Source organism: Pholcus phalangioides, unplaced genomic scaffold (assembly GCF_987345545.1).
Source record: "Pholcus phalangioides strain wild (caught in Gottingen) unplaced genomic scaffold, Ppha-v1.0 ptg000010l_1, whole genome shotgun sequence".
Lineage (NCBI taxonomy): Eukaryota > Metazoa > Arthropoda > Arachnida > Araneae > Pholcidae > Pholcus > Pholcus phalangioides.
In genome coordinates this window covers 7,376,119-7,399,488 of record NW_028301603.1, presented here as the reverse complement: position 1 = coordinate 7,399,488, position 23,370 = coordinate 7,376,119, and the positions used below count along the sequence as shown (strand labels likewise).

Below are 23,370 nucleotides of genomic sequence, written 5' to 3'. Positions count from 1 at the left end.
CTGAAATTATAACTTTGATTAATTTTGGAATTATCTCGTCCATGCTGTGAAATTAATTTTTCATTTATTGTTTTAAACTCCTATTTATGCCATAAGAAAATAACGGGGGGGGGGGGGGTGTCGTGTTTGTTTTAACCGAGTCACGTGATGTTCCGACGAAAGATATTGGGGGGCGACAGTTCTCAGCACTGCCAAGGCGGAGACCGCTGACGTCCTACTCTCTCCAGAGGCTTGATTTATATACTGTTGGTGCTGCCATTTAATCTCGAAATTTTGAGGCAACTCATGAGATGATGAAAGAGAGTTCTTTGTCATTTTTTGGCATGAATTTTTTTTATGAGACGAAAATTTCGGTAACAAAATTCGTACATTTGCAAGAATCGATTTTATGTAGAAAAAGTAAGTGAAAACACGGATTATGTGGTCTTCAGATAGGGTTACCAGATTCAAAACTGAAAAAAGAGGACGCCTGGTGCGAACCTTAGGCAGTGCCGTCTTAACGCATGCTTCCCCCACCCCGGGCCGTGCCCGAAGAGCCTCAAGAGAAGAGGTGCCTCAGAAAAACGAGTCGCAGCTGAATTTTTCGAGAATTTTCCAGGTAGGGCCTCCAAAAAATCCCTTGGCTCGGGGGGGCCTATGATGCTATTACGACGATCCTGCCTGTCAGCCCTACTCTTGTCTAAGTCATGAAATTCCAGTACTTGATTCCTTTACTTCTATTAATTTACATTCATGACACAAAAATAGCAATAAAAATTCGAAAAATGATCAGTTATCGAATTGCAACGTATGTTTGATAAAAGAGATGATGAACCGCTTTAAAAATATGACAAAATTTTGTGACTGTTCAATATGGTTCGAGCCACGATGAAGTGTCCGCAGGTGGACCCCGCGCTAATTATTATTGATAATTTATGAATTTTGTAAAATTAATTTAAATGTCATTCTCTCTCAATGGGTCGTGTTTGATTACGATCCACACTATCAACGCATTCCTGAAATAATGAAAATAATTAGTGTAATAAAATGCGTTTTTTCTGGAAAAAAATTCCCCTCCAAGATTTATGTTCACAACTCGAAAAGTTTGTAAGTCGGGAACAACTACATAAAATGTTTTTAGAGGGAGCCGCAATTTTTTTTTTTTTTTTTGCATTGGGCCGAGAAATTCTTCCGAGCCCGGACCTGTCCCCGATTTTGAATTTAAATATCTCAGGGAATAATGCAGTTAAAAACATGTGATTTGTTTGTTAGGCTCAGAAGAGAAATGGCAACAACAATGTCTGATTAGAAATTAGAGGGGGGGGGGGGAATCGTACAAAAATTTACATTTTTTTATTTCGTGTACACTGTATTCTCATCCTCAAAACTCGTACAGGGTGATTTTTGGTCATATTTTGAGAATTTTTAAAATTAGTACCATACCGCTACGACGAACGGTTGATGGATTAAGGCTGTACCAACACTCCAAGGAGAAACCATTGAATCTTATAATGGCCATAATATTACCAATAGGCAGCGCCGCAACTAGGGGGGGGGGGAGCAGGCGAGTCTGGTGCCCCGGGCGCATAGAAGTAAAAACAAAAGGGGGCGCAAATTCAACCTATCCTTCAGCATTACGGGGGGGGGGGGGGGTGCCTAAATGACCAGTTGCCCTCGCTAACCAAGTATCCAGTTGTGGCCCTGGCAATAGGTATCTTATTTCTGACGAATCGCGGGGTACTTTTTCTTTTAGATACATTCTCAAGTATATAATATACACCTGGTAGCATTTCTTTTACTTGTATGGATCAAACTACACAGTTGATCCACTAATGACCCACAAAAATCATGTCCTTATTCTGTAGAACTTGGTTCGCTGCATGGGGCTCATCTGGTCACTTCTGGCAACCAAGTGACAATTAGATCTGGTTCCGATTTTCAAAAGTAAATATGCAAATAGGTAGGTAGGAATTTTTAGCAAGGTAGTAGTGCCTCTTTCAGAAAAGTCCCTTTGTATGTGGGCGTATGATAATGTTGAGACAGCCCTGGGCGTACTTTATGAAATTGTGAAAAGCTAATCGAAAAACTTGGCAATAATGTGAAGTCTAGTTTGCAATATTATTAGATTCTCATCTTTCGTGCCATTCTTGTGATAATGATCTTCAAGTATACAATCAAATGTTCTTACAATTTTAGGATCTTCTATCAGATGATGAAAAAAAAATCTGCATTAAATATAAAATACCATATGATATCTTTATGGTGGTGCCCCTTTAGTACTGATGCCCTAAGCACGTGCTTATTTTGCTTAATGGTTAATCCGGCCCGGTGACTGCGCACATGATTTCTCTGGAATGAATGTTTCAAACAAATATTTAGAAAATTTTTCACACGTATTTTAGTTCATTTTCCACAGTATGGCTACAACATGGACCACTCCCTCATTATATACTACTTTTATCCGCATGAAGAGAATAAAATTAATAAAACTGCTTTCTACCACATTTGGCGATTTTTATCACTACAAGAGAATGCGTATTTTGGAAGCTACAACTGACATTTTCTCAACGAAACCATAATAATTTACACAAAAATAAACTAATTTGAAATAATGTATACAAATTTCATCCAGTACAGTAACTTGATGACATTGTACCGTCTTCAAGCGCAGAACTTGCATTGATTGAAAATAATTTATTATATACATATTTTTTTACTGTATTATATCATGTTCATTTTGCTCCTTCGTTATTTTCATAAATTAAAAATTAATCAAATTAAATTCAAACATATTTATATACTTCAGACAATTTTTGAATAACTATCTTCTAATGGAAAAACGGGGGGGGGGGGGTAGAAAATTATTAATGTTCGCAAGAGGGAGCCATAGGAATGAGAAATGGTCGAAAGGGGGCCATGGACAAAAAAAGGTTGAGAACCACTGATCTAGACCATAGTTTCCCAACCTTTTTTGTCCCATCGCCCCCTTCTTCAAAAATTTTTTCCTCCTATCGCCCCCCAACGCAATATAACCCATAGGATCCTATGTAATACCCGTAGCTTCTACCACTCCCCCCCCCCTGGAACTTTCCATCGCCCCATGGGGCGTTAACGGCCACGCTGGAAATTACTGGTCTGGACGCTACTACAGCATGGTTTCCCTAACTTTTGTTGTATCGCCCGTAAATTTTCGTTTCATCGCCCCCAACTCAAGCAAACCCAAAGGATCCTATATAAAATCCGAATATCCCTATACCCTTCCATTGCTCCCATTGCGCGATATTGATTACTTTGGGCAACACTGGTCTGGAGGAAAGTGGGGTGAAAGAGAGGAATCGAAAATTCAGAAAATGAAAATCATGAAAATTCGAAATAAATTCAAGGAGAAAAAAATCTCAGAATTGATGAAAATATAGAATAATATAAATATAGTGAAACCTCGCTACAACGTACTCGATACAACGATAAATCCCTCTACAACGATATTTCCTCAAGTCTTGCTCAGAAATGTCTATACTTCATTGTTAAACTGCTGCCTCTCGATATAACGATAATCCCTCTACGGCGATATTTTTCCTAGGTTTGCAGAATATCGTTATATCGAGGTTTCGCTGTAATTGCAGAATTGATGGGAAATTCAGAAATTATTAAAAATAATAATAATTCTACATATGGTGTAAATTCAGACCTATTTCTTTCTAAATGAAAATGCAGATTTCCAGAATTTATGCACCGCACCTGTCCCACACCCCCTTAAGGACGACTCTGATTCCCCATAAATGCAGATCGACTACTGTCTGGTGAGCCAACAACTTCTATAGCAGAAAGCCTCAGCGCGAAGCTTTGACGTCACTGAAGCCGTACATTTACGGCCGTATTCACCAACACAGTTTCAACTGCAATCGCAGGTGAAAGGATTGAAGATCGAAACGGATTGGTTAAATTAAGGATTTTAACCAATCCGTGTCGATCGCTGATCGTTTAACCTGCGATTGCAGTTGAAACTGTGTTGGTGAATACGGCCGTTAATCTGCAGCCATTCTATATAGCAGTCCGACGCGTATGGGAAATCTTTCCCTTTTTTTGCAGTATATTCAATGGCTATGGATGAAATGGGCGACTTCAGTGACGTCACGAGCTTCGCGCGGAGGCTTTCTGCTATAGACGGTGATGGTAGTGGTCATACAGCAGAGAATCTGACCGAACGTGTTCGAGCAGTTTCTCTGTCATCGTCAAAACGAGAACAAAAAACGGAATAAATGAAACCCGAAAAAAAAACCTCCAAATGAATCAAAACACGAAGTAAATACAATGAGTAAAACAAATATGGCGTCTTCTCATGTCATCACACGACTGACGAAAATCTGAAAGGTTTGATTTTTTTTGTGACACGTAATAAGCCGTGTTACGACACATTTCATTATCTGACACATTCCCACGTCACGTCAGCACAGTGTGAACGTACCTACAGAAGATTCATGGGGGGGAATTTATATCTCACGCATTTCTACGTGGTCCCACGTCACGTCAGAGTAGTATGCAGGGCTATTTGCGTGTTACGTCTGATTACATCACAGACTTTACCACGTTACTTCAGTGTGAACGTACCGAACCGAAGACTCGTTGGAGGAATTTTATATCACACGCGTTAACGTGTGGTACCACGTCACGTCAGTAGTGTATTTCAGCCTTTACATTGGAAAAATTATTTGTCTTGTGACATACACACACACACACATATATCTATTCTATAATATAAAATCACAAACAAACTCGAAAAGGGCCTGTTGCTAAGCAACCGAGTGACGGAAGTGGGTGAAATTTTTGAGTGACGGAAATCTGTTACGGAAGTGGGTTCGATTCATATATCGATATTCACATTCATATCGTACATTCATATTCATATATCGATATAATATCATATATCATATATCGATATTGGGTCGATATTCACATATCGGGACCCATTTGACCCATCGGGACCATGTTATGTGCATGTACCAAGAGGCTCCTACATCCTACAGCAGAGCCCTTAGGCTGGAATTTAGATTTCGAGCCCCCAAACCAGCTTTTCAGGGGCCCTTCTGTGATTAATTTATAGTGTGAAAAATCAAAAAGTGATAAGAATCGTTGTGGCCCCTGTCAGCCCTTCCTTTGTGGGGGGGGGGGGGGGGTCCATGCCGAGAGGTATATATATGTATAATATACACACACAACAGCAGTGCTCCCAACACAGGGTCGGGGTACCCGGGGAAGATTTCACGTATAAGTAAAAAGTTTTCATTTCCAGGGGCCCTTGATGGATCTCATTGTTTTCTTGCTGCTTTAACGTTGAAAAATTTCGATAGCGGAAGCAAAAGATATATCCAGTCTGGGGCCCCACCAAAAGTATGCGAATTGGTGTCCCGGGTAATTGGTTGGGAGGTCCTGGATTTTATTCGTTGGTAAAACGAATACAAATGAAAATTTTTCATAGCACTCGCACCGGGGGATGACCGACAAGCTTCCAAGTCGGGGGCCCCATGTTTACAGGTTTCATTTTGGGGCCCTGGACGAATCTCATTCTTTTCTGTTGTAGAATTCGCAACAGCGGAAGCCCGAGATAAAGCCAGTCTGGGGCCCCACCAAAAGTATGCGAATTGGTGTCCCGGGTAATTGGTTGGGGGCCCTGGATTTTATTCGTTGGTAAAACGAATACAAATGAAAATTTTTCATGGCACTCGCTCCGGGGGATGACCGACAAGCTTCCAAGTCGGGGGCCCTATGTTTACAGGTTTCATTTTGGGTGCCCTGGATTTTATTTGTTGGTAAAACGAATACAAATGAAAATTTTTCATGGCACTCTCTCCGGGGGATGACCGACAAGCTTCCAAGTCGGGGGCCCTATGTTTACAGGTTTCATTTTGGGGCCCTGGATGAATCTCATTCTTTTCTGTTGTAGAATTTGCAACAGCCGAAGCCCGAGATAAAGCCAGTCTGGGGCCCCACCAAAAGTATGCGAATTGGTGTCCCGGGTAATTGGTTGGGGGCCCTGGATTTTATTCGTTGGTAAAACGAATACAAATGAAAATTTTTCATGGCACTCGCTCCGGGGGATGACCGACAAGCTTCCAAGTCGGGGGCCCCATGTTTACAGGTTTCATTTTGGGGGCCCTGGATTTTATTCGTTGGTAAAACGAATACAAATGAAAATTTTTCATGGCACTCGCTCCGGGGGATGACCGACAAGCTTCCAAGTCGGGGGCCCTGTGTTTACAGGTTTCATTTTGGGGGCCCTGGATGAATCTCATTCTTTTCTGTTGTAGAATTTGCAACAGCCGAAGCCCGAGATAAAGCCAATCTGGGACCCCACCAAAAGTAAGCGAATTGGTGTCCCGGGTAATTGTTTGGGGGCCCTGGATTTTATTCGTTGGTAAAACGAATACAAATGAAAATTTTTCATGGCACTCGCACCGGGGGATGACCGACAAGCTTCCAAGTCGGGGGCCCCATGTTTACAGGTTTCATTTTGGGGCCCTGGATTTTATTCGTTGGTAAAACGAATACAAATGAAAATGTTTCATGGCACTCGCACCGGGGGATGACCGACAAGCTTCCAAGTCGGGGGGCCCCATGTTTACAGGTTTGATTTTGGGGGCCCTGGATGAATCTCATTCTTTTCTGTTGTAGAATTTGCCACAGCCGAAACCCGAGATATAGCCAGTCTGGGGCCCACTAAAAATCTGCGTATTGTGTCCCCGCTACTGGATGTGGGGGCCCTGGATTTTATTCGTTGTAAAATTGATAAAAATGAAAAATTCTCACAGGGCTGTGTCCGACAAGCTTGCAGGTCAGGGCTTCATGGAAATGTTGGCAGGTTGTAATTCGGTGCCCCTGAATGTATCTCATTGATTTTTGTGGTTTAACATTGTAAAATTTGCAACACATCGGTAGCCCAAGATATATCCAGTGTGGGGCCCCACTGAAATTCAGCAAATTGAATCTGGGGACCCCCATGGGGAAGTTTTCTGGGGATACTTGATGAATCTCATTTGTTTTTTGTTGCTTTATTATTATTTTCATTAAAATTCGCTTCTTCAGTAGGCTGGTGCTTTCACACGTCCCTTTCCCCTTTTCCATAGCACGCTGATGAAGTGGGACGAAATAAGATATGTCCGGGAGAGAAGTGGGGGGGGGGGGGTTGGCCGCCAAAGGCGGCAGGGGGGCAGAGCCCCCTAGTATACATATATATATGTACTATTGCCAATTTTATTTTGGAAAAAGAGTTCTCTCTGCGACATCTTGTGCATTACTGTGTTGTTAACATGTATTTTTTTTTCTCTCCGTAACAGATTGTATAAAGACGTCGACCTGTTCGTCCATCGGTTCACCAGATACGGCAAGGAATTCATCAAACTCCAGAGGATCAGCCCCGACGCATACATCCAGCTTGCGCTGCAGCTTACTTATTACAAGTGAGTACTCTCATGAAAAAAGCTGAGTTCATGCTACGTGTATTCGTGATTGAGACTCGTTTGGGTTTCGCTCGGGCTTGGATCATCCACGTCCACACTATTTGCGTTGCCCGTCGGTCTTTGGTTAAGGTGAATCTGCGAGCGTGAAGTGAGTCAACGATTGACTGGCTCTGGTACGCGTTGCTTGTCTCTTGAGTCGCCATCTCGGATATAGGGCCTACATTACTCTCAAGCTCAGCAATTCCATGAGTATAAGCACTGGCAGTGTGGATCAACCTTTTTCATGTAAATTGGTTGATTTTTAGCCAATTTTCAAAATGTGTCCATGACATTTCCTCACCCTCTATTTGCAGAATTGATGAAATATATTAGAAATTTATTTATCAGAATTATTGGAAAAATATATACAGGGTGTTTCAAAAAGAATCATCCGATTTAAAAAAATCATAACTATTCAGCTTTCAATGCGCTTTGATCGAATACTGTATAGGTACAAAGATGGAAATCGCGAGTTTCCCGCAGTTGCCGACAGGTAGAGCTGACGCTCTTCCTTCGGCCGCCACTTTGGTGTTTGTCAAGATTGGTTTTTCCCCACAGTTAGAACTGACTGAGGGTGACTTCATTTCCCAGCAGGGCGGGTCACCACCACACTGGAGCTTGGACGTTCGAGAATTTTTGAACAATCGCATTCCTAAACGATGGATCGGCCGTACGGGATCTGACGAATCAGTTAAACAACACTGGCCTCCAAATCACTGGACCTCACAGGGAGCGATTTCTTCTTGTGGGGGTTTACAAAAGACTACGTTTATGTGTCTCCCCTTCCAGCTACATTAGCTGAACTGAAGATACGCATAACAGCAGCCGTTGATGCAAACATGATCGCAAAAGTTTGGGACGAATTTGACTACCGTATAGATATATTCCGTGCATCCAAGATGAACATATTGAGCACCTTTAATTTGGTTTGCATAAAAACTTTGTGATTATATATAGCCATGTAATATAAAATTAATCTTATAAGTGTCTATGTGTTCAATATTTTTCGTAATATACGCACATTTGAAATTGGGTGATTGTTTTTGAAACACCCTGTATACGCCGCGCAGTTAATTTTTAAAATATTAGGCTTCCAGTCACTGGCAACATCAGATGACCCCACGGGAATTTAATTATTTTCCCTTCATAACCTACAACACCACTTATTAAATGCACTGAGAAAATAACAAAACGTTTAATTCATGGAATTTTAGCAAGTTTGCAATCGAGTATTAGATTTCACTTAAAATTTGACATATATACAGGTATATATGTATACCTGTATAATTACAAATAGTCCAAAGTCTGTTACTGTTTTCACCATTTTGAGACACATAATATCGAAAAATGCTATTAAAACTCACTCCAGTATCATTTTGTAAGAAAGTGCTAAGAAAGGTAGTCGGAGATGACTTAATGTTGGAAATGCGTAGCCTACAACACGCAGTGGCGAAAGTATAGTTGAATCTCGATTTTCAGACTCGCGACTATCCGGGCTATTCTCTCGGCGTCATGACGTCGCCAAATCATCGCAGCTCTTGTCAAACTTCAGTAATTTTGCTGCCAATTTGGCTATATTTACAAATGAATGCGCTAATTTTCATTTTTACATAAGATAGTGGCTATTTACAAGCGAAAAATGACATAATAAACGATACATCAGAACTGTTTGCATAATTTTCGTAACAATATTTCTATACAGTCAAACCTCGTTAGTGCGTCACCCGGTTAACAAGTCACTCCGCTTACCGGGTCATTTTTTGGAAGTCCCAATTGTCTTCAGGCAGGAATCAACACATTTATGGCTTACTCCGTTTAACGAGTCACTCCGCTTACTAAGTCATATTTTTGCTCTCACAAGAGTGACTCATTAACGAGGTTTGACTGTATTCTTAGATTTCCTCTCTCTTTTTCTGTAATAAATTTTTAAAACGTACAGTACTGTACGCAACAAACATTTATTTACATTATTTATGCATAAAGTACATTACGTTTATGTGTAAAATACTGACTTGTACCGAGAAGTCACAAAATATGAATAGGAGTGGTTTTTGGTATTAAAATGGTGTTTTTCATGGTAATGGTGGGTATAGGAAGTGAGCATTTATAGAACTCAAGCATATATATCTTGCTTTTCTGTTATCTGGCCCGCCCCGCCCCCTTCAACCACATTAGACTGGATAGTCCGGATTCTGCTGTATTTCTAAATTTCTATCCTGGTAAGAAAAACATAAAAATTGTTTCTCAATTTCCTGAAGACATTTTGGGAATTCGTTCGTCCACCCTGTGTCACAATTCATTAAGGAACCCGCGAAGAACTCTCTCTCTCTCTCTCTCTCTCTCTCTCTTACCAATAAAGGTATTCCAGGACAGGAAGGGGAAAAAAAGTGGGAAATAACTTTTTTTTCCTGCAGGAAAAATCACGCTTCCCGTTATTCCGGAACAACCTCACTCCCGATCGTTGATTACTTATTTAAGAGACTAATGGCGGACAATCTACGTGTTGCTTCTCTCACAAAGAGATATCTCCTACATGTAAGTCTTCTCCCTATACACACACGCACACACAAAACCCACCCTCCTAAAACCTACCATTGCGCTCATTAGGCGGTTAATTAACGAAATGAGTTCGTTCCCCCTACTATGGTGGTGGAAAAGAGGCCATCTGCAATTCGTTTCGGAGTTTCCGTCATGGGTTGACGTTGCACGTAGATTCGGGAGCTTCCCCCATGAGACAATTCCAACTGAAACAACGCTCAGTTACATGCATCGTCCTTTTTGCGCGTTTACTGAATACTACTACTGCTACTACGTCCAGCCCCCCAGTTGATGTCAATTAGGAAGATTTAGATTCAGCAATGAACGAGGAGCATCGCCTGTTTGACTGCGACATCTTTGCGTTTTATACGCGATGCGGTGTAGGTCATTTATACGTTCATGATATACATTCATTGACAATAAGCTTCAGAGTCTTATTTATTTTGATTGGACTTTTTGGATCACGTGTGTTTGGAAATCTCATTCAGTGTCTGCTCTGCTTCTGAGCTGAGTCATGTTTGGTGTTAATGTTTGTAGTCCTTTGCGTGAGTCGGAGGTCGGTCCGTGGTCTTGGTGGCTAGCGGGGCTTTTTCTTTTTTCCCAGCATGGCCCAGCCGCAAGGTAGCCCACAAGGGACAGAGAGGGAGCCGTGTTTGATGTTTGCATTCAGTGCTCGATTTTTTGGCAGTGCCGTCTGAACGCATGGGCTCGCCGGGGCATCGCCCAGGAGCTTCATGGAAATGAGATCCGGTTAAATTTTTTGAAAGTAAAGTATGTAAACAGGTACGCAGTCGTTTTTATCCAGGCAGGAAGCCTCAGTAAAACCACTTCAGCCAAAACGCTTGGCCTCATGGGGGCTTCAGACGACGCTGCTATTGCTGGATAGACTTTGGTGTTTGAGTAGTTGCTGGGTCATCGTTCGTTTCAGGAAAAGAATCCGCCATTCTTTTTGTTGCTTCCGTCATGGGTTAACGTTATACGTGGATTCGGAAGCTTCGCCCATGAGACAATTCCAAATGAAACGACGCTCAGTTACACATCGTCATTTTGCTTACGCTGAGTACTACTACTACGTCCAGGGCCGCAACCTTGTCTGGTCAGCCGGGGCAAGAGTGCATTTTGGCGCCCTCGTGTAATGTTGAAGGAGGAGTGGATTGGTGAAATTCACGCCCCCCTCTGGTTCGGCGACCGTTGCACCAGATCCGCCTGCACCTCCGTAGTTGCGGCCCTGACTACGTCCAGACCCCCCCCCCCCCCCAGTGGATGTCCAGTGGATGTCAGTTAGGAAGATTTAGATTCAGCAACGAACATGGAGCATCGCCTCTTTGACTGCGACATCTTCGCGTTTTACACACGATGAGGTGTACGCCATTTCTTTCATTCAATCCATTCATGGTTATACATTCAGTTTTATTTTTGATTGGGCTTTTTGGATTATGCTCGTTTGAACGTCTCACTCCGATATAGTGATAAACTTTTCGATCGTACCCGGTATAATGATAACAAATTTTACGATCAGATCTCGATGTAACAATACATGAGTGAAATATCATGTATAGTATATCATAAAGTACGATTTATCCTGTATACCAACGACGTGACGCTTAGGCATCATGCGTAGTTGTCGGTAAAAAAATTGGTAATTTTTTTATTACTTATATAATCTACCGACGACGCTTGGGTACTATGCATAATCACTGGTAAAAGCGGTAAATTTAGGAAAATTTTTCAAACTCACCAAAATGCTTGATTAGTAAGCATATAATAACCGGTTATTGTGTATAATAACCACATTTATAACATTTACCGTAACATTTATATATATATAAATAATACTATTCACATAAAAAGGGATAAAAAATGTAGAGCAAAGTCGTCGCTTCCCTTTTAACGAGATTATAAACGACGGAAACCACGAAAGCTTACAGAGAAAAGCTTTTTAGTTTCTTTGGCAATTTATTTATTAGCTTTTTTTTCTTCCCCAGCGACATTTCGTTTCCCTCGTCCTTTTTCGGGAAAACAAAAGACAAATTTCCTGTAGATTGTCTCTTGACCAGGCTTCAAATATTGCAGCGCCATCTATGAGAAACTTTACAAAACTATTGGCATTTTTGATTTATATTGTGATTAAGATTCACATACGTGTCGCTTTATTCTGTAAATAAAATCTGGATTTAAAAATGTAAGGTTTATCGATCAATAACGCATTAAACGAAAATTTATACATAAAAAGTACTCAATATTCAATCTGTTAAAATTTATAAAATTCCTTAATAATATAAATTAAAATGATTGTAAGAATTTGATGAACTGTGTTGAATTTGGTAATGTTTATATAGTGCGCTTGTGTTATGTATACCAGGGTGCATCGAAGATTGGTCTCGACGTACGAAAGTGCTTCTTTGCGCCGTTTCCGTAATGGCCGTGTGGATAACATCAGAGCAGCAACCGAAGAAGCCCTGGCTTGGGTCAAAGCCATGTGCGATGACCAACACGTGCAGGTGAAGCTAGTGATTATTATGGAATTGATTACGCCGTTATATAATTACTATTTATCGCCATCAATCGCACCCTAATGACATTAAACTGCCTCTGGTGATAATTATATTACATTTCTCACTGTGCAGGACGAAAGAAAGGTAGAGTTATTCGAGGCGTGCGCCGAGAAGCAGATGCAGATTCTCAAATACGTAAGAGACAGCACTTCTCTTTTTTTTTTTTCAAATTACTGTAAACAACAAGAGGTTATTGTATGCCCATACTGAGTTGGCATCTGACGTTGACGCGCGAAGGGAGGGTTCATTTCCCAAGGAGGGAAAACGAGAGGAAAAAACTCACTAAAATAGCGCCAATGGAGAATGCCAACGTGCTTCTTTTCCCTACGACCAATTTTTTACCTAAAGAAGATAAATGGAATCGCCCATCATGACGTAGCCAGAGGCCAACTCAGCGTGGGTACACAATACCAGTTTTGGGATTCAAAAAATATTTACATCCACGACTGCCAAAAACGAGATATATAAGTTGAGGTTTACAAATTACTCACCAACTCTCCGAGCGAAAATCGACGACCCAAGACTAAAGGAAAAGGCATGTCCAGTTTTATGCCGTACAATGTTGTAATTAACGTTATACAGTGATATCTCTGCCAGGGCCGCAACTACATACTTTGTCAGCCGGAGCAAGCACTCATTTTGAAGCTCTCGTATAATGTAGAAGTAACAATCGAAAGGATGAATTCAGCGCACTGGGGCACCTGCCCCCCCCCCCCCAGTTGCAGTCCTGACCTCGGTTAATGAAATGCCTCTGATTACTAGCGAACATTTTATTTCATACGCTAACATGACACAGCCAGGTCGTGAGTTGAATTTTAGCACCAATCATCGTCAAACTTACCCGTCACTTTCCAGACAGACGTACCTGTTCTTCTTTTCAGAAAAATTTTGAGCCATTTCAAGTGAAGTAAAAGAGTGAGGAATTTGAATGTATTTATAGTGTGCACGTGATTTTAGTGCAAGGCTCTTGACATTAAACTGAGCAGCTTGGATATACTATGAGTTATATTTTTCATCTGCTTTTATAAGATATAAATGAGCTGATCACAAAACTTAGATCAGGGGTGGTCCAACAGCTAACCCCTTGAGAAGTTTTTTTCGGCCCGCTGGGTAAAATTGCCATGTATTAAATTGATTTTCTTATTATTTAAGCCATCATTTCCCACAGCAGACCTGATTAACAGATTTTATTTACATTCATTATTTCTTATGACGATAGTAATTACCTATTTTCTCATCACACCGCATTTTCGCACACACGTATTACACATAAAGTTTGCTATGGGCATTTTTATCCCATTTCTTTCAGCCACCTCGTTGGGCAGGTTGCCTCTTTTATTTGTCGCTGAATGCCTTCTCGAAATTACAACCGACTATATAGGCAACGCAGACCCTAATAATCCCAAAGAGTAAAAATGTGTAATATGGGATGATTGGGTTCGTTACTGTGCCGTTGAACAAGAGAGTTCCACGCCCAGACACGATGTTTTTTTTTTTTATGTCTAAAACAGAGAAACAGCCATATCTAAATTTCTACACAGCAGGTTGGTGGTAATCCACGCTATTTTACTTATTTATGCAATATTGTTGGCCTTTCAAAAGTAACACCTCCTTAAACCAAAATAAGGATATTCTGTTCCAAGAAGGTAACTCAAGTAATAAGAATACATGTAACACAAATCTGGTTTCGTATAATTTCATGGGCATTACAGGAATACCAGGTAATGGTTCGCGTGCGTATCCGTTCACATTTACAGGTAGTCTGCTTGATCCATGCGAAACCAGTATATTTTACCTTGATACCATCACGGGTTTATACCCATGATAGTCAATAAATAATATCCCCACGACTGTCTTTTAGCACGCTTTCTATCCCCAATAATAAAACTCCCCTCGAAGTCTACCGGTTCATGAATCAATTCCTTGAGCGTCTATTAGACCCCGCCCCCTCCCGCGGCCCCACTGGTTGCCAGATCAGGAGTAAGGGGTAAAATAATTGAAGTAAATGTAGAGAAAATAAACAGTCTGTAAAATTCAAACTGTAATGAATAGACAAATTTGCAAAAGAAACAGTAATTTTTGAAACCTTTTATCTACTAGCTGGAAACCAGAAAACAATGGATGTGCATCAGTTTATGAAGAAGTGGAGCCAGGTTAGAGTTTAATGACTAAATTGCCCGTTTTTCACCATTTACTCGTGGCGGGCACAAATCTGCGAGTTTTCTGGGTAATTCTACAGGTATACGCCGGAGTGTTGTCCCTTGTGCGGCCCGCGACGCTGATGTGCCTAGCGAAGCCAAACCCTAATATCACACGCATATGTAAAACTGAACTAGAATGAAAAATTGTCAAAGTTCCAACTGATGTCAAATCGACACAATTCTGAATTCTCTACAACTAAAAATCTGGCCAGGAGTAGTGAGCTATTAAAATGTAGGTTCTAAATCATGCTTCTTACATTGGTTATTAGTGTTTTATAAAACTTATCTTCAGATTTTGGGCAATGCCAGGAACCATTTCCCTAGAAACCTGCGGTGAATCCCGTTTCGGCCGGACAAAAAAAGATTCCGGCCGACGAATGTAATTCAGGAACGAACTATCGTCGTTAACCGAGGTACCACTGTAATCGAAAATTTTTTCAACAGTTTAAATCGATTTGTGCCCATAATGTTGAACATAAATAGGACATTCAGCTTATTTCGTTAAGGAACAATGGACAGTGCATTCAAAATAAGGTATGTCTATACTGAAACATTACAAATATTCAATCAAGTAATGTACTTAGTAATATTTGTGTACGGTATTAAATTTATTATAATTTTTTTCGTGTCACGGTATTTTGCCTCGACACATTAGGGTAATCATATAATATACATGTTATAATGGCATTTACGTTTTATGCAGCGTATCACGTGAAATGATTTTCTCTAACATTTTAATGGTAAATTAGTGAATATTTCAACAAAATATAGTGCATGAAAAATTTAAAAATAATTATTGTCGGGTTTTTGGAATCAAATACTCAAGTAGGTGTCGGGTAACCCTAGTAAACATAACTTTACACGAGATAATCGTCAAAAATCATTGCAATGATCAAGAGTGAATGATCTACCGTCTCATTCAAGAATGCTTTTTATTTCTATTACTTTTACGATTTGGGACACGAAATACGATTTATATGCAAAAATACGAGAAAGAAAAAAAAAATCGGACAATATCAAATTCCCTTTTCTTTTGTGTAAGAGTTTACGATTTTTTTTAGGGAAAAATAAATAAATAGGAAATTAAACTTACATTTCAAAAAAAAGACCAAAAAATCGTTTTTTTCAAGCTCATAGTGAATAATAAATGAGGGATTTACGTTTGCGAAAATGGAGGCTCGCACTTTGCATGGGCATCAAGTGAGATCAATAAAATGCAAAATAGCATCTCGAAGAAGATGCCTCCTCTTTAACGAACAAAAAACTTCTTGAACTTTTTCTCTCAAGGAACAAAGAAAAATCTTAAAAAAAAGAAAATTTCCTTGATAACGAACGAAATAAGAAAAAAACTTCCCCTTTTTTGTGTGCGTTTCCCGTTTTACGACGTGGTGATAATCCCTTGGGCCATCAACAATTCAACGTTAAAATTAAGGCTTTCAAGTGAATGGCATGGTTTTTGATACGATGGCCTCGAACAACAGCAGCAACGAGAAGAGAAAAATTCAATCGAAATTTTCTAAACGCATTTTGTATTCATTCAGCATTTATATTATAAGTTAATACCGGGCGTGCATATATGAGTCAGAAAACGGTTCGGGTATGTCATGTGTGCTTGAAGACCGGGCAAATCGCACAACTGATTAAGCTGGAATGGAATGAATTACATGGGAAACTAGTTTTAAGGGATCCCATACCCTTTAACATGATGAAAAACTCTGCTCAATAGAAATATCATTAAAAAACTACAATTTAACTGTCCACATTTTTTACACATGTTTTTGATTATATGTGCTATCCTGTGCTGGTATAAAGTTTTACATGTCTTGGAAACTTAATTTTTTATAAATTCCTAAAAAATTCAGTAAAAACAGCTTGCGTGCATGATGAAATCTCACGACACTAATTTAATTGAATAAAAATTTATTCAAAATATATGAAGGAAACTGTTCAGTTCATGAAATGAAGTAAAAGTATGAGATTCCATTGATTCAATCTTATTTAAAATTAACATGGTTGATTTAAATTTTGAATATTTTTAAATTTGGAATTTATCATTGTACTTGAGATGAACACGTAGACACGATCTGCCTTCCAACTTGGAAATTTGACAGTTAAAAATTATTTTCGTCCTTGGAAAAGAGATAAAAAATTAACTTTTTTTTTTTGCTAAAAAGCGGCAAAACAGCCAAAGAAGCTCTTTTTTTCCCAGAAAAAAGAGGATCCTGTATTGTAAAAAACGGGACATATGGTCTTAAAAATTTTAATAGTGGCAAGCGCATCACAATATGGTGTTGGTAATAGCATGGCTTAGGAAAGGGTTGGCAATCCCTTGGATGAGATTTTTCTAGCTTGTAGAATTATCATTCACAAAAAGCTGATAATTAATTATTATCGTAATAGTGATCAGTCATCTTTTTTTTTTTTGCCAGACTGTCAACGGCCAGGGTCCGGATAACCACTTGTTGGCTTTGAGAGAGATCTCCGTATCGCTGGGAATGGCTCTACCGGAACTTTTCCAGGACAAGTGCTACAAAGAGTTCCTCAACTTCCGTCTTTCAACCAGCCAAGTGAGTTTATGAAAACACGAATATAAAAGAAAAATTAATAATTGTTCAGTATCGGATATTGCATTGCGCATGCGCCATCTTCAGAAGTCGCATACAACGATAAAACCATAGGTTACTATAATAACGTTATAAATTAAAACAATAAATATAAGTTTATATAACAGTAAATTTGAATAAAATATTGCAAAACTTTCAATATAAATTATTTTAAACTCATCCACAGAGCGAAAAAATAAGTTAGAATTTATATTTATTCAAAGTAGTTTATATTTGATAAATCACAACACTATAAATCAATTATTTTTATTTCTTTTTATTAATGTTTCCAGTAATCACTTATTTGAGTACTACTAGATCCATACCCTTCCGCAAAAATAGTGTCTGCTGAATTAAATTAGTGCTCATTTTGAGCTATTGGTTCCAACAGAACCCTATTCAATTATGGAACTACTTTTTGCATTGATTATTTCTATAAACGAAATAGCCAGCATCCCATGATCACAAGACTAAGGAGTAAAGAAAGATCAATCCAGGCAGTCCTTCCTCCCTCGGAGATGCCCTCTACATCCCAATTACAGTTATAATTTACAGCAATAATATTACAGCATTCAGATGTGAATGTGCATGGTCGATCTTTTTTCTTTGGTATGTTTTATTATTATTAATTTTTTTCATTTTTCCCTTTTGTTAATCCTGATTGTATCGTGCTCAATGTTCTTTGATTTATTGTTTCCATAGAATGTATATGGTAGTTCATGGTTCATGGCAAATCTGTGTAAATAAGCTTTTTGCCTTTATTCTTTGGTACATAATTTTATTTCATTTTTCTTTTATGTTAATCTTGATTCAATCGTGCTCAGCGTGTGCGTGTGTGTGTGTGTGTGTTTGGATTGTTTCCACAGAATGTATATAATAGTGCATAACTAATTAGTGCAAATTGCGTGTATTTAATCTTTTTCGATGGTTTTTATATTTTATTTTATTTTTCTCTTAGTTAATCTTGATTGTATGTATCCTCATTGTCTTCTGATGGATTGTTTCCATAGAATGCATATAAATTTTTTCATTTGTTCAATAAATTAGAAGATGCTCTCCAACACGACCCAGCCTCCTAGGAGGTAAAGAGAGGAAGTTGTCTTGCACAACAGCTCTGGGCGTGAGCGGTCATCAATCGCTCAATCAATCTATAAACGAAAATAATTTTTCATATTCTCGTCATCCTGCCTTTCCCAACATAAAAATTGCTGATAAAGTTTATATTTTGGGCATTTCTTTCCCTATTCTTCCCATTAAGATTCTTCCCCGCCAACTCGTTTGGCAAGTTTGCCTGTTGTAGCTTCTTCTGCATTTGTTGCTGAATGTATATTTGGTATTATGCTCACGGCGGCGATTTGGATGTCAGTTCACACACAACGGATTTCCCGCTGCACCAGATTGACACTTCTTCTAACCGAACCACCGACATTTTGGTTAAAGAAGGTAGTGCACGCGATAAGAATGGAGTACTAAAACCCTCTACTCGTCCAAGAGCACCAGGTAATATATAAATACGCGTGTATACTTTATAATCTACGGGTAGTCTACTTAGTCCACACGAAGCTGGTCCATCTTAACGTAGTACCGTCACGAACAAATAATCATTTCGATCCCCGAGATTGGCTTTTGGCACGATTTTTATCTCGTTGATGAATCCAATGAATAAGCATCAGTTTATGAAATCGTGGGGGGATACAAAGCCCCATTTTCACAACTGACAGAAGGTTTCTGGGAATCTCAGGACAGAGTGATAGACAAGACCTAATTTCCGCATGAGTAATATTGCCCAAGGCCTCATATTTTAGATAGGGGGGGAATCCAAAAATCTGTGATAGTGTATATTTTATTGAATTTTTTTTTTAAATTTCATTTTCTAAAATTTTGGAAAAAATCAAAGAATTCGCCCTAAATCACATCATACTATTTCCAAAATGTCTGTTATTAGCAAACCCTATGTTGCTAATAACAGATTTGAGGATTTCATGTTGATCAACATGAAATCCTCAAATCTTCATGAATATTCTGCATATTTGCAATGTAAAATTTTATGCATCTGATCTTGCAAACATTTTTTTCAGACAAACTGCAACAATTTTCATCTTCGGCTCAGGCTGGCGGCACAATGCCACAGATGTTAAATAAAGTTACAGGTTTAGAAGAGATATTTCTATAGATGTTGAAACAGCATTGAATCATCATTAACAACATCAGCAATATATCAAACTGTTCTAGAGAAATATCATTATTCTTAATGAATACAAATACAAATACAAATACAAATACAACGCCACAACAGGCAAAATGCCCAACGAGGTGGCTGATAAAAAGATGCCCATAAAAATATGGATGTCATGTTTCAAAAATACAGCAACCCCATTAAAAATGCAATTAACACAAATTATAAACAATATATACACATGATAAAATATTATACAATGCCCATAAAGAATACTTATGGTTGTCTTATTCTAAGAATGGATAGCTTCTCGATTTACCCCAACATGTTTATCGTATTTCTTTTTAAACGTGTCAATTGTGTTACAATTTACTAACTCCGGGGGTAAGCTATTCCATTTATTAACAACCCTATTGGAGAAAAATTCCCTGCGACACCATAACCTTGATGATAAATAATCATCAGTTAGCTTAAGTATTTTTCCAGAAAAATTCTCACTCTTCAGCTTTATTGCGAATTGAAGCTGAGATAACTTAAAAATTGGATTTTGATGAGATTATCAGTGATTCTGCTATAGAGAGAGTGCAAAAGAAGCATTTATTTTACGATAATGGAGCCTTTATTTTACGATAATAGAGCCTTTATTTTACGATAATAGAGCCTTTATTTCACGATAATAGAGCCTTTATTTTACGATAATAGAGAACATTACATTTCTTATTCGAAATAATGTATGTCCCTTTTTTGATGTGTTTGCAAACATATACTGTATTTGCTGACGTACCAAACCTCCTCGACCACAGTCGAAGGGCCCCCCCCCCCCAATGCTTCTTTAACTCAGAGCCCCATCGAGTCAAAGCCAGCCCTAAGGATAGGGTTAAAAACTGACTCTCATTCAGTTTTCTAGAGCTATTATAAAACTATAGTTTATTTAGTGAACAACGTCTAACGTATTATATTCCTCCTTCCGACAGTTACCGGCGAACCACGACATATTAATCGGCTACGGTCCCGTCGTTCCCGACGGCTATGGCTGTTCGTACAATCCTTGCTCGGATCGGATCGACTTTTGCATATCATCTTTCTTCAGCTCTAGAGAAACGTCGTCGGATTTCTTCGCACACAGCCTGGAAGGGAGCCTCCTCCACATGCGGGAACTCTGCCTCAAACGCCAGCAGATGAAGGCTCAGCAACAGCAAATTCAGCAGCAAGTCACCCCGAATTCACAGGACCCGCAATCAGTCAAAGTGGAAGGATAGACACACCATAATATCATTTTTAAACTACTTATTTTCATACGTTAGAATTTCATTTTTATGAGTCGTTCTTTTAGTGAACAGTGAAAACTCTCTACGTGGGGGGTCCACTTACCGTTCCTTACAAAAAGCCAGTCCTTCGAAAAGGTGCTTTTCCTCCTTCCCAATACGCATATCAACATGCTTTACACTGATACGAGTAAGGAGGAAATTTAGAATCCCCCGATTTGTCGCGATAAGTCACGATTGGCGGTGTTCTTGGCGAACTTTATGACGAGGGTAGAGAATTTCGATTTGTTTTCTTTTTTGGCGACCATTCTTTTTCGCTTTCTCGCGTGGTTACAGGTACTCTCTTCTGAGGCAGGCATTAGCAAAGGGAACGGTGAACTAAAACAATATGACTGCAATCACTCGGGAAAGTAAAAAGAACGGTAGGCAGTAGAAAAGTAATCATATTCCGCCTTCAATCTCGAACTCCGCTGAAAACTTCGCCAAGAAGTGACGTACTGCTTTCTTCGATATTTCGAACAATCATGGGACGCTAAAATTCTCTCCTACTCGTATCAATATAAGGTTTGTTATTATGCCACCCTTCCGGTAGATGGGAAATAACATAAGTACGATATAACACACTTTTTCCGGAGAGATTTCACTGCATTTATTTTTAGAAATTTCAATTTTTTTTACACTCAGTTGAGGTTTTGTGCCGTTTTAAATCATTGGTTTTCGGCACAATGTGCCGTGTGTTCACTCTTTAGTTGCGCTTGGTGTTATATGATGTCGTAGAAAAATCAAAACACTATATATACAGAGAGAAAAAGATTGCTTTATATACACATGTTAGTTGTTGAATTCCGTCTCATGGGGAAAAAGAAATTGACATATCATTTCTGAAACCAAATCAATGAAATATCTGCGTCATTCCGGTGCTATTGTTGTTGGTGATTATACCTCTGTGTTACGTGTATACCTCTGATATAGCCTGCATAGTCACAATTCATACGTATATTCGTTGTTATTGACGAAAGTAATGTTTCGAACTTCTCCCTGGAGATCGACACATGATTGTGATAGTGTTTTCTGATTTGACGTCGGCGTAAATTGACGAATCAATCAGTCGGTAAGCAATATTACTTTATTGCAAGATTCAAGCTATTTTTTGATTGATATTATTATTCATAAATAATGAAGTTCATATAATATTCAATAACATTTGCAATGCATATTTGAATATTCCTGAATTCGGAGCAGCTTAATAACAAATAATGGTGTAAATAATGGGATAAAGTTTGAACCATTTCTTCAATTACAAATACAAAGCCACAACAGGCAAAATGCCCAACGAGGTGGCTGAGGAAAAGATACCCATATATATGTATACGCAAATATGTATGCCATACCATATATTTCTAAAATACAGCAACCAAATTAAAAATGCAATCATAAAAACTAAAGACTATATACAGGGTGTTCTGTAAGTGTTAGCACAGCCTTTATCTCATAAACCATCCGTCGCAGAGGTTTGATACCCTTCTAAAAAATGTTCAACAGGCTTTCCGAAATTACCCTCTACCAGTTCTGAGAGTGAAAATGCAGCGTGTAGCAAAATAAAACAATCTAAGCATTTATACGGTCCCCCCCCCGTCCTCTAACTTCCAATTAGAAATTTGTTTTTCTTTATCTCCTGATGCCAACAAAAAAATTCCATGTTTCTAAGTGCAACATTCGGATTCGAAAAACGAAGGAAATTTGGAAAAGAACGGCGTTAAATTAAAACGGTTTTTCTGCATCGAATGCTGTTCTTTCCCAAATTTTCTCCGTTTTTCGAATTCGAATATCTCTGAATGTTGCACTTAGAAACATGGATTTTTTTTTTTATTATTGGCATCAGAAGATAAAGAGAAACAAATTTCTAATTGGAAGTTAGAGCACGAGGGACCGTATAAAAAATTTAGATTATTTTTATTTTGTAACACACTGTATTTTCACTCTCAAAACCCTAACAAACAGGGTAGTTTTTGGAACGATGGTTGAGCATTTTTTTTAAATTGGAATCATATCTTTACGACGGATGGTTGATGAGATAAAATCCATGCTAGCACTTGCGAGACACCCAGTATACATTATCGCAAAAATTCAAAAAAGGGGAAATTCTTAAAATGAAAAGAAGGACAGATACTCAGAAAAGCGATAAAAGAGACAGATTTTCAGAAAATTCCAAAGAAAAGGGCAAAAATTCGATTCACGTGAGAAATGAGGACAGTAATTCGGAAGAAAGGGAGGAACGAGATAGAGAGAATTCAGTCAGAAATTCATTTTATAGGCATAACGAGGAAGAAATTCAAGAAATGCCAAAAGAGGGCTGAGATTCATAAAAAGGCAGAAGGGGGGAAAAATTCAGAAAAAAAGCAGGCGGCGGGTGGAAACAAAAATTCAGAAAAGAGACAAAAGAGGGTAGAAATTCAAGACAGATCAAATAAGATAAAAAATTCAAGAAAGGCCGAAATTCAGTGCGGGGGAGAGGAGAGCAACATATTTAGAAAATGGGCATAACGAGGCAGAAATTCAA

The 23,370-nt window shown here is 38.8% G+C and overlaps 1 protein-coding gene across 1 annotated transcript in view; it reads left to right on the top strand.

Moving 5' to 3' along the window:
- VAChT (Vesicular acetylcholine transporter) overlaps positions 1–21,388 on the top strand; it is a 320,408-nt gene extending 299,020 nt beyond the window's left edge. The window contains exons 11-15 of the mRNA XM_089237496.1: positions 7,311–7,433; positions 12,373–12,511; positions 12,638–12,700; positions 17,196–17,333; positions 20,520–21,388. Of these exons, the coding sequence (XP_089093622.1) occupies positions 7,311–7,433; positions 12,373–12,511; positions 12,638–12,700; positions 17,196–17,333; positions 20,520–20,804 (748 nt within the window). The 3' untranslated portion in view covers positions 20,805–21,388. The remainder of the gene's footprint in view (positions 1–7,310; positions 7,434–12,372; positions 12,512–12,637; positions 12,701–17,195; positions 17,334–20,519) is intronic.
- The last annotated feature ends 1,982 nt before the right edge of the window (positions 21,389–23,370 follow it).